A 17,920-nucleotide genomic window follows, 5' to 3' on the forward strand; every position below is an offset into this window, starting at 1 on the left:
ACATATGTGCAGTTAAAGGCGTCTTAAATGTCCATATCAATCTGCGGCGCTGTCAGCTCAACAATGATGGAAACAGAACACCATCGCCTGCGTCAGGCAGCATCATTCCCATCCATGCAACATTAGAGAGACATGCAGGACAATCCACTGGATCTTAGCCACGCCAGAGCAAAGCTGGGTGAATAAATAAAAATGCTGGAACTTCTGGTTCCGTTGTGCTGGCACTAAGATTTACCTCTTACATGCTGAGATTTATTTTTGAAGAGCCTGTAATGTAATATCCTGGTTTAAAATGGATTGGATTGCATTGATTTTATTGTTCTGCTCCCTCTTGGTAATGCATATATGCTTGTGACTGTGAAAAGTGATTGTCTTCTTCCTGCTGCACATAAAGCGTAATGCTCCACTCTCCAGGGATGGGAGACGTTTTGTTTTTTCCGACTCTTTCACACCGGCTCTCCGTACCTCTTTTTTTTTTTTAATACAATAGCCCTCTCTTCTCTCACCCAGTGAGGCAGTCCTTTCAAATGGGCAGCTCCAGGTCAGTTTCCTTGCCAAGTTTTGCAGCCTGCCATGTTGTCTATTCTGCTCAGCTATTTAAAAAATGTTGAATATCAACAATGGCTTTCAGTGGTGCATTGTCAACTTTTGTATGAAGCAATCTTGGCTGAAAGAGATGGGTCCCAGAGCAGGGAGAGCTCAGCTGCAGTGTGCACGGCCCAAAGAAGTGACTGCCCAACACTCGCAACGTTTCATATTTCTCCTCTGCGCCTCGGTTGTGCCGTTTGAAAGGCCGAGGCTCGACTCTGAGCTTGCCATCTTTCTGCCCATAGAGTCCTGCTTCTGGGCCTGCTGACAGTCGGCTATTGAAGGTGGGACCAGCAGAGGAACTGAAAGGCAGAAGCAGCAGCAGCAGCCTTGAGACCAGTGAGAGCTCGGTGAGTTTCCTGGATATTTTTCTGGTCGGAGTGGGAGGAGGTTAGTGGGAAGGAGAGGAGAGAAGAGGGAGGGGGCGTTCAGGAAGACGGCGGCGTTGGGGAGCTTTGTGTTCTCTGAGTTCATGTACTGAATTTGTGAAGTTGTTGCATTGCTTCACGTGTGGAAATAACGTATTTTTCATGCTTGGTTTCTTTGACCTGGTGTTATTGTGATCAGAAACTGTGCAACTAAACCTAAAGGAAGCCCCTTCACTTCAACCCTTCTGACATTTCAACAATATCCAGCCTGACTCCGCTGCTTAAGGCTCATCCAGGCTGGATGCATCAGTGACTTTAAGCAGAGCTCCATATCTATGTTTGTACTCTTAAAGAAAAGGATGAAAGCAGGAATGAGAGTCTTGCTTCCAGATAATAGTAGCTTAGGCTCTTTGTCCTGCTGTCAGCAAGGAGAGGAGCAGAGGCTGAAAATCTCCCCATTGCAACCGGCAGCGTCTTGTATGTTTCATTGACATATCAGTCTGTGGGGCAATGAGCCGTTGCTTCTGCACCCCTCGGCACACTTCTGCTCCGTATTTGTCGGAGGCGTCTTTGTGCGAGCGCAAACAGGCGGCACGACAATCTAGCTCTTAGGTGTTGGTGAGAAATAAATTTTGATGTAAGAGGAATCTGACACAATGGACTGTTTTAGGGCTGCACAGAAAGGAGGGAGAAATGCTTTGTTAGAGATTTCCAGTTCTGTTTTTTTCTTATGTTTTAAGTGTTCTGGCAAGAAGGGAAAAAATGAGTTTAATTTAGTGTAATTATAAGAACAAACCAAGTTATTAAAATAAGACTTGGCAAACAAACAAAATTATGACTTTTTTCTTAACGTTCTCTCCAGGAAAATTGTTTGATTTTCTCCTCTTACTTTGCAAAGCATGATGAGTTTAATGATTTTTATTTCATTTTCAGGTAAAATATTGAAAAACAAACAACTACCACTAATAATAATAATAATAATAATAATAATACAAAAATTTAATTAAAAAAACTTGCATTTTTTATGCAGTGTTGTCCTCTGCCTCACCTCTTTGCGCTCAACCAGAAGCAAGGTGACCAAATTCATCTCAGTCCAGCCCATCCATTATCTTGTCAACACAGCCAGCTTCCCACCTTAGTTTGCTCTCCTCCCAGAAGACCTGCTTTAATGAAACGCGTCGTAATCGCCACACTTATCTCGTCATGCTCAAGGTAATTAATATATTTAGAGGGCGATGGCTAACTCTTAATTAAATTAAGCCGGTTTTAATGAGACCTTGACTGTGACTGAATTTATGACCACTATCTACTTCATCAAGTGCTTGGCATGCAGCAGAGATTAGTCATTTTGTCCCAAATCAGAACTAGATTACATTATTCATGATTTATATATCAATTTATGCTTGTTTGTTTCTTATTTAGGGTTTAATAAATTACCTTCTATAATTTTGCTTCCCAAAAGCTCCCAGCCTCTGCAATTAATGCTCAGCAGCTCTGCTGCTGTTACATTTTCATTCTGTAGGAGAATGCAGATAACAAACTTGGCGGCATTAATCATATTACAAAATTGGGTGTATTTAATTAATTACAGTTACACTGCAAATTAATTGTGGATTCTAACAATATTATCTTAAACTAATGAAGCCCTGACAAAGGGAGTGTTTCATTTAAAAAAAAAGGGAAGAAGAAGCTAGATTAGTGGGATCTCAATTATGGCTAAAACAAAAGAGGGCCGCTTGCTCGGGCACGGTGCAAAGCAAAACATGACAATTCAGCACTTTCCCCAAAACAAAAAACTGAGAAAGTTTCCTTTGTTTTAGTAAAAACACTGAACATGGCAACGATTCGGCCGATACATGAGGGAATAATGAGTGCTGTAATTAACTGGCCGGGGGAATAACTGTACCTAAAGTGATCATCAAACAGAGGTGTTGATAATGCCATTCACTTTTCAGGCACCAGACCAGGGCTGGCCAGACATGTAAGCAATCTTTGCGGCTCCCCGAAAGAGAAACTTGAACTAACACAAAACAGGTTGACAAATTTACTAGCTGTGTAGAAAATAAAGAAAACCTGTTAAAATTGTCATAATTCAAAGGAATTTAATAATTTCTTCAGCTTGTATCTAAGCATTTCCTGGACTTTAAAGCTGAATTGAAATAAACCAACAAGTGATCATAAGAGTTTGATCTTGTTTAAAATCCTGTATTTTATATGGTTGCCATGTTTTATTTTGAATTTAGAAACTAAATTATTTTCAACATGTCTTAATTAAAAATTGCATTTCATCTTTGATGAATAACTTCTTCAGTACTTTAAGTAAATATTTCAATGTTATTACATTTGACCTTTTCTCAACTCCATACATATATTTTTTGATACAGGTTTCTGAGACCTGTACAAAAATGTTGATACTTTCTTTAAAAGCCTGATGTATCAAATCATACACATTCCTCCCACCATCTAGTGGAAAGTCAAAGTCCAAGATGGTAGATTTTTTTTTGCTACCTTACAGGAAGCAAAAAAAAATTAAAAAGCATTGCAGATGACTTTTTTCAGAAATTTGCTTTTAGCTGAGTTATAAAAAATAATTTAAATATGAAAGCAATTATGGAGAATGTGCGTATTTGTATCTATTTTAATACATATATGAAATATGGGTCAGCTGTTTTAAAGTGGATTTCTACTGTGTCATTTAAGACATACTTAACATGCTTTTTATTCGAGAAAGTAGAATAAATGCAGGACCACAAAATCCTAAAATTTATCAAATAGTACACAAAATAAAATTTAATTCCTGTGTCCTTTTGTTTAAAACATAAAAAACAGCAGAATTTTTAAAATCACATTTTTTTCTGAACAAAATGCAACTTGTAAAAATCTTGGAAGCAAAGTGCCCAGATTAGAGGGTCAAGTTCTGACCCGAGGGACAAACAAGGAAGTCATGTGGAGCTCAAAAGTGTCTTAGTGGCTCTGAGGCAAAAACACATTTTCTGAAATTTTCTGCCTAATTTAAGGTGAATTAAAATTAGCTTCTAATGGACGGGGTCTTATAATTTACTGTAATTTAATGTTTTAGTTTTCATTTAACGCGTCATATACCAAATGTTTGAATATGTTTCCCCTAATCTGCAAAGCAAAGAGTCAGTAATCATTGTATCTTTATGACAAAAAAATGTCTCCACTGATTTTCTCTCTTGTGATATAATTTCACTTGGCTTCATTAGCCAATAACCACAGGGGGAGGGGGGGAGATGCTTTTTGGCAATTATGGGAACTGGAGGGTCAGTAAGAATGGATTTTCACCCCGCTGCACATGATTATCTAAAGTGGCCTTGTCGCAGCGATTAACCCCGGGTCTATGTGTGTGTGTGATCGACTGTGTTTGAAATGTGCATCCCTAAAATGATAAGCAGCTATGAGCCAAAGGTGATGAGGTGAGAAAACTGTTCCCCTCTCGGCTGAGTGAGATGGAGCACGGCGCTGGGTGGTCACGCCTTGTCTGCTCGCGACAGTGGCGGGTTAAAGAGATTACACTGGGTCTGTGTCAGCGGCCTTGGCCTCACACACAGGAACATAATGAGGAAGGACATGCTTGGCTGCTGAGGGAGGGAAAATAAAAGAAGCTGGAGTTTGAAGCAGCTTTCTTGTGTGTTGTTTCAGACGGGAAGAGGTCGATAAGTAAGACGCTCGCATTCCTCATAGTGGTACAAGGTGAGCGTTTGAGTGCGGGGGATGACACTTGTGGGCCAGCACCACAAACGAAGCACAAATGAATCTCTTACAGCTGAGGGAGGAATGCAGTGTGCTCCATTAGTCCTCCAGGCAGATGTGCACACTACACTAAATCTAAAAAAAAAAAAAAATCAATGCATCTGTCTTCTGAGTGTGTGTTTTGCTTTTATGTTTGAAGGTTGGAGTGACAGCTCCTTCTGTTGATGACTGAACCTCCAGTACTTCAGATGGACCAACAGTCGGGGACAATGACCCGCTTTTCTCAATCATAAGGTGAATTTATACATTTTAATCAACTTTATAAGTTTGTTTTTCATGTTAGACATTGAAAAAAATATTCATTTTATTACCAGTTATTTAAAAAATGTACAGATTCTGGTCCATAGGTAATGATTTCATCATAAAAAAGGTTCATTTATTTCAATAATTCAAAAGAAAAAATGAAGCTTGTATTACTTGGATCATAAGACACAGAATAATATATTTGTAATTATTTTTTACAACAATTTTTTGGATAATTTGAATATTAAAGAAGACCAATATAAAAAATATATTTTCATATACAGGAATTTATTGTTATGGCTTATGCAGAGACAATAATGCTGATAGAACAGTTGGCCAGCAGAAAGTCATTGAAACTCTACACATAGATAATAAGCTATAAATAGTTATATTTAAAGAAACTGGCCTTTCACTGTATCAAAGCATATTGAAGAAAAGTTGAGTGGAAGAAAAAAATATGGTTAAAATAAAGTGCTTAAGCAGCAGAGATAACCGCAGAATTTAGAGCACAAGTTTCAAACTCCAGAGCATGAGAGCGAGTGTCCTGCAACGTTTCTGCTTCAACATACCAGAGTCAAATAATAAGGTTGTTAGCTGGACCCTGAAGAGGTAAATCCATTGGATTCAGGTGTGTTGGTGCAGGGACACATCTAAAAGTTGTTGAGGAAGGGAGTTTGACATCTCTGATTGTGAAGCAAATTCAAATCAAGAGTTTGATCAGATGTCTGAACTGTAACATGCACCACAGACAGATGTTCTGCATCAATGCAGTAATTCATGCAAAAGGAGCCTCGACCAAGAATGGAACGGTTTTACTCTACAGCAAATGGATACACTTTTCAGCAGGTCAACATTTAGTCATTAAATGTCCTTTTAATTGGTCTGATATCTTAATTGTCAATAATGAATAATTTATAAAACGTAATCACCATAAAGGAAATAAATGCTTGAAATATAAGTGATTGGTGAAAAAGTAACTTTGAATAATTAATTTATAGAATACATGTTTTGTTTTTTGAATTAAGTCACTAAAATAAATTTAATTTTGATTGTATTGTAATTCTTGTAATTTAGCCTTATAATAAACTAATTTATTGAGAACTTGCATGGACAATGAAACAGACTGGATGACTGCTTTAATTTTCTACATATCTAATATGTATTTATTTAATATATATTGATTTATATATTTTTTTATCTCTATAATATACCACAACTCTGTGTCTCTAATAAACTGTCTGATTTGAACTCATTTCAGTTTTGACTAGTCTAAACATTGCAGATTTAGACTGACTTTAATCTAAGGTGGTATCAATTCATTTTGAAGCATTGATAATATTATAGTTATTTATTTTTTTTGTTGTAATAATAACATTTGTTTAACCAAATAAAAAACCTCACTGAGATATAAAACCTATTTTTCAAGAGGGACCTGGTAAAGATAGCAGCACTGTTTAGAAATTACATTTACATTCAATCAGAAAATCAATAGCCACAAAATCTTATCCAGTTTAGTATTTATGCATGCAAAATGTAGAACAAAACAATCTTAATCTCAAGTTGTAAAAAAAAAAAAAATACTTGTAAGGGCAGCATAATTCAGTTTATGTTTGATCTGTTCTACTAGTTTAAGTATTTTAGATTTTGAACTAAAGTTGATCACATAAGATCCCTTAAAAATATGAAAATATATTTTTAAATTAGCACAAAGTCAATAGCTGTGAATCAGACGCCTTTTTTCTTTGCATCAATAAAAAGCCACAGTGCGCTGGCATATTATTTTACACTCAGCACAACACAAGGGAATGCCTGTTCCCCACAGGCACAGACGATCAAGCAATAGAAAACTCATTCATGGTGAACCTGACAGGTAACTTTTCTTTCAGTGTTCCCCATGCAAAAGCTACAAAAAGCTGATCGAACCAGAGGATTAGAACAAAAACAGTCTCACAAACCATTATATAATTTCTTAAATGTCAGATTTCAGATGTGACATTTAAAATAAAGTTCTGAAGACCCGTCACATGGTGTTTCACGGCTCCCACAGGGGTCTCAACCCCAATGTTTGGACCCATTTCCCTAGAGGAGCTTAAAAATACTTGGCCAGATATAATGAAGCCATATTTTGTTTTCATTAATATTTAACTGGATGAGATGATACAAAAAGTAGCACGTTTGATTAAGACATTAAAAATAACAGCTTTATGGAATAATTATTATCCTCTAATTAAAGACATAAACAGTTTTGGTAGATAAATGCTTTGACTTTTAAAGATTTGATTAAATAAAATAGAAAAATTTAGTCTAGATCTGACAATAAGCACCTGTTGACTTTATCACGTCATCAATGTCTTAATTTCCTAGAACAACATCCGGGTATTCTACCTGCTGCAGAAATCAAAACTCATAGAGGTGATGTTACACGAGGCAGGGAGCAGAGTTAAAATGTTCAGTGATTCTGCGTTACAGATTATAGCATTAAACACCATGAACGTTAAAATGCATCATTTTTATATGACCAACTGCAGCTCTTACTGGTCAGATGAGTCCAATTATCATTAGGACTACCAGCGCAGCTTTGTGCGACAAAGAGGCGATAAGACCAACACTTTTATTCCTTTAAATGACCCGTGAATATTATTTTTACCTGAGCTGAACTGGGAGGACGCAGCCATTCACGCTGCACAAAGGGAACAGCAGACCGTGCGTAAATTGCATCTTCATTTGCATTCCCGGTCCCCCCCAAAAAATCATGCAAATCTTAATGAGACAGTCTCCATTGTGACTGTAATTGAAAAGCCATTCTTTGTTAATTACTGTTTCTCAAAGGGGCTCCGTCCGCCGGTCACCGAGCTGAAAACAAAACACGAAAAAAGTTACCGATTCCAGGCACAAAAAAATGTAGAAAAGTATGATTATTGTCGATTTGAGAATTGGCTAATATTTAGAGTGTGTGCGGGGTTACTTTATTGTAATATGTGATAATAAAACGGACCAAATTCATGCAGCGTATAAATAAAACCGCCAAATAAACGACAGCAAAAAATAATAATAATAATTACAGATATTTTATGTATTTTTAAGAGATTATTTTCGGGCATAAAAAGTCTAAAATAATGAAAAACTTTGTCGTCGAGTTGCAAATAAGTCAAAAATAAATAAATGAAAGTGTAGTACTTAAACATGTATTTAATAACATACTAAACTAACCTTAAAAAAACATAGTTGCGACTGATTTACATAGGGTAAAGCGTTGATTTTACGCTTTGTGCGCTCGATTTTGAATGTGAAAGAAAGAGGAAATACAAGTTTTAACCAGGACTGAGGTTTAAGTCAAGACTTCGACATATTTCCCAACACTGAGCAGCACAGCGCCCTGAGAGACCCCTCAGGACTGTCGGGGCTTGTTGAGCCTGAATCGGAGCAGACTGTGCTGGTGGTCCCTCCGTCCCTTAATTAGGAAATTAGCTGCACAGAGGGCCTCATTATCAAACTCCGGGTTACTCCTGACTGGGTCTCTCTCTCTCTCTCTCTCTCTCTCTCTCTCTCTCTCTCTCTCTCTCTCTCTCTCTCTCTGCTACCGGTCAATTTCCATAAGGAGATTACAAGCGGATCAGTATTGAGATTTGCGCAGATAAACAAATAACCGGTCCCTGAGAATTAGATGACTACTAATTGGACGTTAGTTTTATTGCTCCGGCGCTGTTTGTCACGCCCCATTGAACGGGAAAATGGATTCCGTGCGGTATGTCTCTTTTTGAGCGGATTTATAACGACTATGGCTCAAGACGAATAAAGTGGGATCTCTCCCCACAATTTGGCTACAGAATCATTCCCACCCCCCCCTTTTTTTTTTTTTTTTTTTTGCTAAACCATTCGTGCATGATTCTGATTGAGTTTTGTCTGATTTCAGCTGCCAGTAGATTTTGCAAAACTGTTTTACGAGATTTAACTTTAAAAATTTGGCAAGACAGAAAATTAACTTTTGCGTGTTTTTGTTTGTTAAATAAAATTCAATCAATTTCAGTTTGAATCAGGAAGGCGTCTTGGCTTTATTCTTTGTCTTATCACAATTAAAAAAATGAGAAAACAAAACCGTGCGTTTAATTTGCTTTATGCGCGTTTCCCGTGCCGCCGGTCCGCGGAGGGCCCAACAGTAGCTGCATTTTTATCTTGTAAACCCCCCAGGAGGAGGTTTCGCCCTAAAACGCAACCTACAAGAGCTCCCGCAGATTCTCAGGTGTTAATGGCTCATTCTCGATGGTCGATTCGCGTCGGATTCATTAGCAGGTGTGAGATGTTTCACGCCCTTGGTTTTGGTTTCAGTGGCTGAGGGTCGTTTGTAAAGGCGACACATGCAAATAAAAAAAGCAAAGGGGGAGCTCTCCACGCTGATTGTTCTGTGGACTGCAAACAGCAGCTGACAGGGTTTAAAAGTGCTCAACTAAACTTTTCCTCATGGGACCAAAAAAGAAAGAGCCCTTCTCATCCACAAGAGGTCGTTAATGTATTAAAGTTCCAAATAAAAGGTCCGTTCCAGTACGATTTAACATTCATTCAATATATATTTCATGAAAGGATTATCTACTTAAATAGTGGAACTGAATAAAAATCAAGATAGGTAGTGACTTTCATGAATGAAACTTTAAAATCGTTTTACATGCTTTAGAAAAAGTTAGGTAATGTTATCCTCACAAAGCTTGAATATGTTGACATGATCCAATGCAAAATCAACAAAAAACAAAACAAACAAAACAAAAAATAGCACAACTCTGTTTTAAAACGTTGAAAGGCTAATTCAAAAAGTTCCAGATCGTCTCAACATGGTGTCTAAAATTTAATGAATAAATTAATCAAGTCGGTATAAAGTAGTCTAAAACAAAAAATAATTACATTGATGAATCTACTGAAACTATTGTTGAAATAAATAAATAAATTGGTCTGATTGAATTTTACAAATACATTTTAAATTGGATTAAACATTTAAAATATTCCTTTCAATTCAGATTATAGACTTAATTTAATTGTCTTACTTTTCTTTTGATTTATGTATCATTCAAACCTTAAACAAATTTAGCCCCCTGGGTCTAAATTTTCCAATTCCAAACTTTATTTATATTTAAATCACCACAAATCTACTCTTGGTTTCCTAACACTAATCTTAATAAATAAAAAGTCTAGTTAATAACACAACTACTAATAATGCCGCCCTAAATAAAAATTTCCACATAATTATTTTCTCTAGAATAAAACCAAAATGAATACGAAAACAAATCTTTTCATTTTCCCCTCAGTATTTTCCATCCTCAGCTTCTTAATGTTGAAATTTCTGCGCTCTTGTTGCTGAAGTGCGCTCCAGTTTTAAATCTTCTCCTCCTTCCCCCCTCCTCCAACCCGAAACCCACGGATGCGCTCTCCGGTTGGAGCTGCGCGCTGATTGGTCCCCTGCCTCTCATTGTCAGCCTGTCAAGCCACATCACATGGTCCGGCCTCATGGGCCTATTAACGCATGAGCTTGGCGAACAAGTTTACAGACTTGTGTTTGAGAGCCGAGAGGAACGGAGCTGCTCTGAGCGGACACAAACCAGAGGGGCACCTGCAACACACATTCGTCGCTTCAGGCAGAACTCTTTTGGCGTTCTCTTTGACTTTTTTGGCGAGGGTTTGTGAACTTTTAATCCATTTTTTTTCCATGTGCGTGTGAGTGATCGTTAAAAGTCGCCTGAATGTATAACATGATGGAAACCGAGATCAAGACCCCGCTCCCGCAGTCCAACTCGGGCTCGGCGCCGGGCGCAAAGAACAACAGCGCCAGCGACCAGGAGCGGGTGAAGCGGCCGATGAACGCCTTCATGGTCTGGTCCAGGGGCCAGCGGAGGAAGATGGCTCAAGAAAATCCCAAAATGCACAACTCTGAAATAAGCAAGCGGCTCGGTGCTGACTGGAAACTTCTGACCGACGCCGAAAAAAGGCCGTTCATTGACGAGGCCAAGCGTCTACGGGCGATGCACATGAAGGAGCACCCGGATTATAAATACCGGCCCCGCAGAAAGACCAAGACCTTGCTCAAGAAAGACAAGTATTCTCTGCCTGGAGGGCTGCTGGCGCCGGGATCCAACGCCGTCAACAACTCGGTGTCGGTGGGCCAGCGGATGGACGGTTATGCGCACATGAACGGCTGGACAAACAGCGCGTACTCCCTGATGCAGGACCAGCTGGCCTACCCTCAGCACCACAGCATGAACAGCCCGCAGATCCAGCAGATGCACCGGTACGAGATGGCCGGCCTGCAGTACCCGATGATGTCCTCGGCGCAGACCTACATGAACGCGGCGTCCACCTACAGCATGTCCCCGGCGTACACGCAACAGACCACCAGCGCCATGGGGCTGAGCTCCATGGCGTCCGTGTGTAAGACGGAGCCGAGCTCGCCGCCGCCGGCCATCACGTCCCACTCTCAGCGGGCGTGCTTGGGGGACCTGAGGGATATGATCAGCATGTACCTGCCCCCCGGCGGGGACAGCGCGGAGCATTCCTCCCTGCAGAGCAGCCGGTTACACAGCGTCCATCCACACTATCAGACCGCAGGGACTGGCGTCAACGGGACGCTACCTCTCACCCACATTTGAATAATAAATAGTAATAATAATAATAACGAAAGACTTTAAAAAAAATGTTCTTCGGATACTTGAACTTCTTTTGGTTGCTGCAGAAAGAACGTTCAGCAGAATCGTTCAAGAACAGTTTTATCTGAAAATCCTGACTCGTCCGTTTGATGAACTTTAAATGGACCCAAACGGAACGCTGAGCCCAGCTCCGCCGAGGCTTTTCATCTCAAGTAGAAGCAATCAACCTGTGTAGAAGAATTGGACTTCTATATTTTAAACAAATGCCATATTTTCTCTCTTTGAAAAGGCATGTGGCCTCGTGTAGGGGCTGGCGTATTTCAGAAAAAAAGTTGGATGGACAGTCTGTTCATAAATGTTTACACTTAATTTGTAGAATGTCAGTCGTCTCCACTGTGTTCACAGCCTTTGTAGTCCCTTTCTGTTTTCTATTTTTATTTCCTTCCCAACATGAACTAGGTTTAAATGAAATGTTAAGACTGTGCCGGTCGCAAACGCAAGTTTTATTTATAGCAAGATTTCTGTTTTTCCTTCTCTAGCTTGTGCAACCTGTGAACTATTCAAGACCTTTTTTTATTTTATTTTTGGTTGTATTTTTTTTTTTTTGTAAATTTGTTTTGTTTTGTGATGTTTTTTTGACAGTTTCATGTTTACCATTTATCCTGAACGAAAAAAAGGTTTATTTAAACTGACGTTTCTACATATTTTAAGACCATCCTCTATTCTTAAAAGCTGAATAAATTTTTACGAAACGTAATTTTGTGACTCAGTGTTTTGTGTGCAAAATAAGGAGAAGGTTAAAATTGAATTAAGTGGCTATAAAATATAAATATTTATATATAAATGCTGCTGTATTTAAATATATCTTTTAAAATGTACATGAACTGAACAAGTGTTTTTATTTAACATCTTAAAGGGTAATCTCACACAAATTGTTAAAATTTTAACAAATATGACATTAAAAGTGGAGCAAATAATTTGGTTTTCCAAAATGAGGAAGTTCTATAACATTTTTAAGGAAAATATTAATTTAACTCTTTGTTGCTTTTTGTTTTTTTTTCTGCTATTTCTAAAAAATGAAAAAAGTAATTTATTCACACTACTTCATTTACAAGCTACAGATCCTTCAGCTTTATTAACATTTGAATTTCCAAAAAGTTGCTGCTGTTAACAACTTTCGCTTCTCTTCAAATTTAGCCGTTTTGCAATCAAAATGAAGCATTTATCAGACACGAAAGCTGACTTTTAGTGTGTTTTTGTGCACTGTGCATTCCTTGGCTCTCTGGAGCTATTAGAAAGTTATTTTAATATTTTAAGAGTATTATATATAATCATTTCAGATAAAGAAAAAAAAAACAAGTCTCTTGAGTTTTAAAATAAAAAGCATTGAAGTAGAAATAATTTTGAAAAGTTCTGTTTCTGCATTTTATCTCAGCTACACTACACCGAAGACATCTTTTAGGTATTTGTACAGCATAAAATATCTTGATTAAAAAAGTTAACTATCATGCAGAATTATTAATTATGTTTCAGATGTGAATAAGAGAAACATCCCATAAAACTGGTTATGACTGTAACGTCCTGTAATCTATGCTTAATTTAGTTTAATTATCAGAGTCCACTAAGCTTGCACAGCATCTATAACTATAGCCACACTCTGTGCTGCTGTGTTACTATTATACACAGGTGCATGGAAGAATGGGCCAGCCTGCTGTTGGAGTGTACCTAAGGATAAATAATCTGCCGTCACAAAGAGGGCCGAAACAGCATGGCCCTGCCGGCCTTCCCACACTCCCTGCAGAACTGGATCCAGATAGCTCAGTGCAGCAGCCCGGATTAGACCCCACGTACCTTTGTGGAGGGAAAGATTATCCAGACCTCCCTGCATTCACTGACAGGGTTTAAGTCACTCTAGCGTGCCAGCAGCCACCCGTCACCTAATCGCACTCTCAAACTCCCTTTTTTTGTTGTTGAAATTAAGCAGCTTTTCTGCCGCTGCTCCTCAGAAGTGTGTGGACAGAGCAAAGGTTAGTGGTCAGTTATCAAACTCCAGGAAAGTATCCACCCTACACTGGGATACTGGGGATAAATTTAGGATAAAAAGTTGAAGTTTCTGTTTGAAATGTGCAGAGAAATCCTGTTTGTTTCCCTCCGACACTAGATTAGGAGTTAAAGATGATGTTTAGGGGTAAAGTGTGAATGTATATGGATTGTGTTTGAATATTCTGGCAGTTAGTTAATCTGAATTTGGCTTAAAAGCACCCCACCTCCCGCTCCCCCACATGCTGAGTGCCCAGAGGGCCTCTCTCCCCTGTCCTGTGGAGCTCTGTGCCCACTCAGCAAGTGCAGGCATATCCCACTTCCATCTGGCTATGACCTCACAGCCCCTGTTTGTTTAACCCCCTCTCCAAAAACTAACCTAATTATAGCCCTGTAGTACACCGATTCAGGAGATTCCCAGCGGATTTCACCACTATGCGTATACCTGTCACACGGAGGGCTCTCGCCATGGGCCACGTTGATCAGTAAGCCCTGGTTTTCACACTCTCTCCTCAAATTATGTCAGAACATGTCCCGCCAGTTGCACATCTTGGCCAAGAAAAAAGAAAGGGGGGGAGAGGAACGGTGGTAAAAGCACAAGAAGTGTGTGCCAAGTGTCCCCGTTTACGTCAGTGTGATGAGTGGAAAAACTCATTACACAAATCTGGCTGACAGGAGGACGTTTGTGACATCACTAATTCACCTGCACCGACCGGCTGGGCAACTCTGTAGCCGGAGCACGCCTTCCACCCTCAAACCTTCGACTTAATCGCAGTCTGCGATCTAGCAACTCCCCTGATGTGCAGATCAGAAATTGGCGTGGTTTGGGTGTAACGGATGAACGCCTCACTGCGGGTCAGGATTCCTGTGATAGCTTCAGATTGCAGTGGGGTTGTTTTTTGGCTGGTATCCTTGAATATGGGAGGGCCTGTCCCTAACCTGTTTGAGGTTCTTGGATTGACAGCAGAGTGGTGTGTGAGTGGACGAGGCTGTTGAGGTGCGGGGGGTTGGGGACGGGGGTTAATCTCCCTGAAATGGGGCAGATGTTGTTAACGAGCTCCTCTCAGGTCGACTCCCTGCGTGGGAAAATGGCATCAAATCCTCCTGGGGTCAGGGCTTTTGGGCTGACCCACTGAGAGCCATCCCTCTTCACTGCACCGTCCTCTCCATCGCTCTTCATTCACTGCCAGCACTCAGCAGAGACACTAGAAAAATCACATCTGACCATCTTTGTAGCTCTAAGTACATCTGAGCTTCAGGTCCTTGCCTGAACCCATGTAGGCACCGATGAGGCTTGTTGCGTGATGTTAATGTCTCATTAATGATAACTGTGGATGGATCAGAGTCACTGACACAACCACAAAGAATGCTGAGTGGGAAATGCTTCAAAGACAAGCATGCCGCTGTTCAAGAAAACGCATCCACCCAGCTGCAAGCTACTTGTTCTTGTCTCAGTAGAAAGTGAAATAGTTGCATAAACGCCTTGCAGGCGCCGAAGACTAAACTAAAGTTAACATATGCAGAAAGATAAATAGAATTAACTGTGAATTTCTTTCATAATTTGTTGAAATAAAGCAACAGGCTATTCACACTCGGTGTTCTAGTTAACAATTGATTCACTTTTCCACACATTTACGATAGCAAGAATGTGGGAGACAAAAATCTCAAAAATGTTTCTTAAACTTATTTTTTCAAGCTTTGCAATGCTAAAAAGTTTAAAAGTCATCAAAACATTCAAAACTCTCGAGTTAAAACCTTAAAGTTTTGGTTGGAACTGATTGAACAAAAGCAAGAAAAACCATCTGAAGAGCTGCAGGCTGACCTGGAGCAATGTGGAGTGGTGGTTTCAGGCTGAGCCTCACAATTCCCTCTGAAACCAGCAGGCTTCAGTGGGCAAAGATCAAGGACGACAGCTACTGAAGGCTCAGAAAGAAAGGCACAAACATGTAGGACTCATATTTGATGAGCTTTAATATAATACTAAACTGTTTCTCAAGGATAATGTTTGATAAACCTAATAAACGGAAGAGAAGTTTTTATTTCTTACATTGAAAACAGTTTATTATTAAAATAACTTGCTAACGTATCAAACAACTACTAAAATAAAAATATTTTCCCAGATGTTTTAATGTGTAGAGATCCGATATTAATGTCTATATTGGTGCCGATATTGAAAAAATTCCACATCAGGTATTGGTTACAACGCACAATCTATAAGGGCAGATCTACGTCATGCTATATTTATTTCATATTCCTAATTGAAGTTTCTTAAACATTTGGGGAAGCTGTTGGTGTATTTAAATTTGCTGTACTGGTGCAGAAATATCAAATAGATTTACAATTCAGAACATTTATGTCTGTATTTTTATTTTTATCTTTTAAAAAGAAATCCTTTGAGTCAGTTCTGCACTTTTTTCCTGCGTCATATCGGTATCGACTGTTACTCCATCAAACAGCTACACAACAGCAAAGTGTCTTCAGTCAAAAACTTCAGATTCGTTACAATGCAGACTGTTTGAAGAGACATAAATTACAGCAACATTTAATTTCCTTTTGGGATTAATAAACTGAATATGTACTGATATTTATGTAACCATTCAATAAATTAAAATATTATTTAAACGTTATTTTATTTCTGGAGTGTATCACTAAGTAAAACACATTATTAATTACTCACAGATGGATATTTGAAAGCCTGTATTTCTGTTAATTATGTTAATTATTTTCCACATGAAATGTAAAATTAAATATTACATCAGACTATTAAAAAACATTTTCAGTACAAAAATTTAGCTTTAATGGAAAGTATGTTTAATTCCTGCTTAGAGATTGTCAGTTTTCAAAGGGTACTTTGACAAATGAGATTTATTGGAACACATATTCTAAAAAATGTGGCATGCGTTTATATTCCACGCTTTTTAGGTTTCTTTTGGGAAAAGCTGTTAAAGTTATAATTTGTGCTGCTCTTAAAAATCCAAATTAAAGCAGGTTAAAGTTCTTGGCTGCAGAGTAACAAAATGTCAACAAGTCCAATGGATATGAATCCTTTTGGAAGTTATTTCAGATTTCTATCAAATGTTACACTCTGGTTAGAAAAATGATGAAGCCACATTTTCAATTTCATTGAAACTTCAAATTAACCCTCGAACAATGACATAAACTAAACGCTTTCAAGGAAGTATGAAAGAATCTTTTTTTTAATGTAACATTTGGTTTGATGGAGGAGTCTGATGGCTATTTTGTTGTTTGACCCATGTACAGACTGAACACACAACTTAGCTATGATGTGGCTTCTCCTCATCAATCACGCCCAGAATGGGCACGTCTCTGTTTTATACCGTGTCAGCGGTGCCTGCCTTCGGGTTTATCCCAGCTCAGCTTTTAATGCAAAGGTCATCCATTAAGGTGTTTGACTCTGAAGGCGTGTTTACTTTGCCGCAGCAGGTGTGTGTGAATATGAGACTTGTCAAATATGAGTCAGGATTACCGTGGCTTTTGTCCCAAATAGAGCAAATACAAATCGCACGAACGACTTGAAACGGGACGAATCTGATTTATTTTTTCTTTCTTTCTCTGGTTCCTCTGACATTTTCTTCGGTTAGAGATCATCGAGCTTTTCTTGAACTTGTTTTTGCTTGTAATTGTGGTTGCAGAAAACCACAAAAGCGCACGCACTGGTAGTTCGCAGCAGGATTAAGCGACTTCGTTGCGAGTAAGTCGTGATGACAAATGGATGGAAACATTTGGTTTTGATGTGAAACTGATTGACTCACTCTGGTGTGAAACATCGATCCTCTGCAGATGGTCTTTTTCTGCACCACGTTTGTCTATGAACACTGGAGCATGTAGAGCTACTTGAAATTTGCTAAGATATAGATTTTTTTCTACCCTTCCAGGGTGTGCTGTAAAAATTGGGCCAAGTGTATGTGAGCTGGTGTATGTGCTGTTCTTTAGGCATTACGAGGAGTGTATGGGACCTCTATTGGACAATGCAGAGCTGAGGGGGGCAAGGACTTAGGGGGTGGCAAGGGGGAAGATTAGGCCTCTCATCTAGGCCACAGATATTGATCAGTGTATGCTGAGGACAGTGAAAGGGAACACGGATTGACAGATAAACAATGGCCATGTGAGGTGACTGTAGTCCATCAGAAACCCTCTGATCACATCTAACTGTTCATTCTGCAACATGTACCCACATCTGACTCCAACTCGATGAAAATATGCTTTGTGACTTGAGAAAAAAAAGTAGAGTCCTCATTTGAATCTGAGAGAAGATTGATG

The 17,920-nt window shown here is 39.0% G+C and overlaps 1 protein-coding gene and 1 long non-coding RNA gene across 4 annotated transcripts in view; both read left to right on the forward strand.

Moving 5' to 3' along the window:
• Positions 1 to 570: 570 nt before the first annotated feature.
• Positions 571 to 17,920, forward strand: part of LOC103140139 (uncharacterized) — a 49,634-nt gene continuing 32,284 nt past the window's right edge. The window contains exons 1-2 of one of the 3 annotated variants that reach the window (XR_001662514.1): positions 571 to 938; positions 4,870 to 4,964. This is a non-coding gene — a long non-coding RNA (uncharacterized LOC103140139). The remainder of the gene's footprint in view (positions 939 to 4,869; positions 4,965 to 17,920) is intronic. The other 2 variants (XR_001662513.1, XR_001662512.1) reach the window with 2 other exon arrangements.
• sox3 (SRY-box transcription factor 3) lies at positions 10,100 to 12,356 on the forward strand. Its single transcript, XM_007555118.2, has one exon. It carries the CDS (start codon positions 10,700 to 10,702, stop codon positions 11,600 to 11,602), a length of 903 nt encoding a protein of 300 aa, XP_007555180.1. The 5' UTR covers positions 10,100 to 10,699; the 3' UTR covers positions 11,603 to 12,356.

Source organism: Poecilia formosa, unplaced genomic scaffold (assembly GCF_000485575.1).
Source record: "Poecilia formosa unplaced genomic scaffold, Poecilia_formosa-5.1.2 Scaffold68, whole genome shotgun sequence".
In the NCBI taxonomy this organism is placed as follows: domain Eukaryota; kingdom Metazoa; phylum Chordata; class Actinopteri; order Cyprinodontiformes; family Poeciliidae; genus Poecilia; species Poecilia formosa.

What these genes read in the sequence shown, in the direction of transcription:
- sox3 (XM_007555118.2), top strand. Translation starts at nt 10,700, where the DNA reads ATGTATAACATGATGGAAACCGAGATCAAGACCCCGCTCCCGCAGTCC.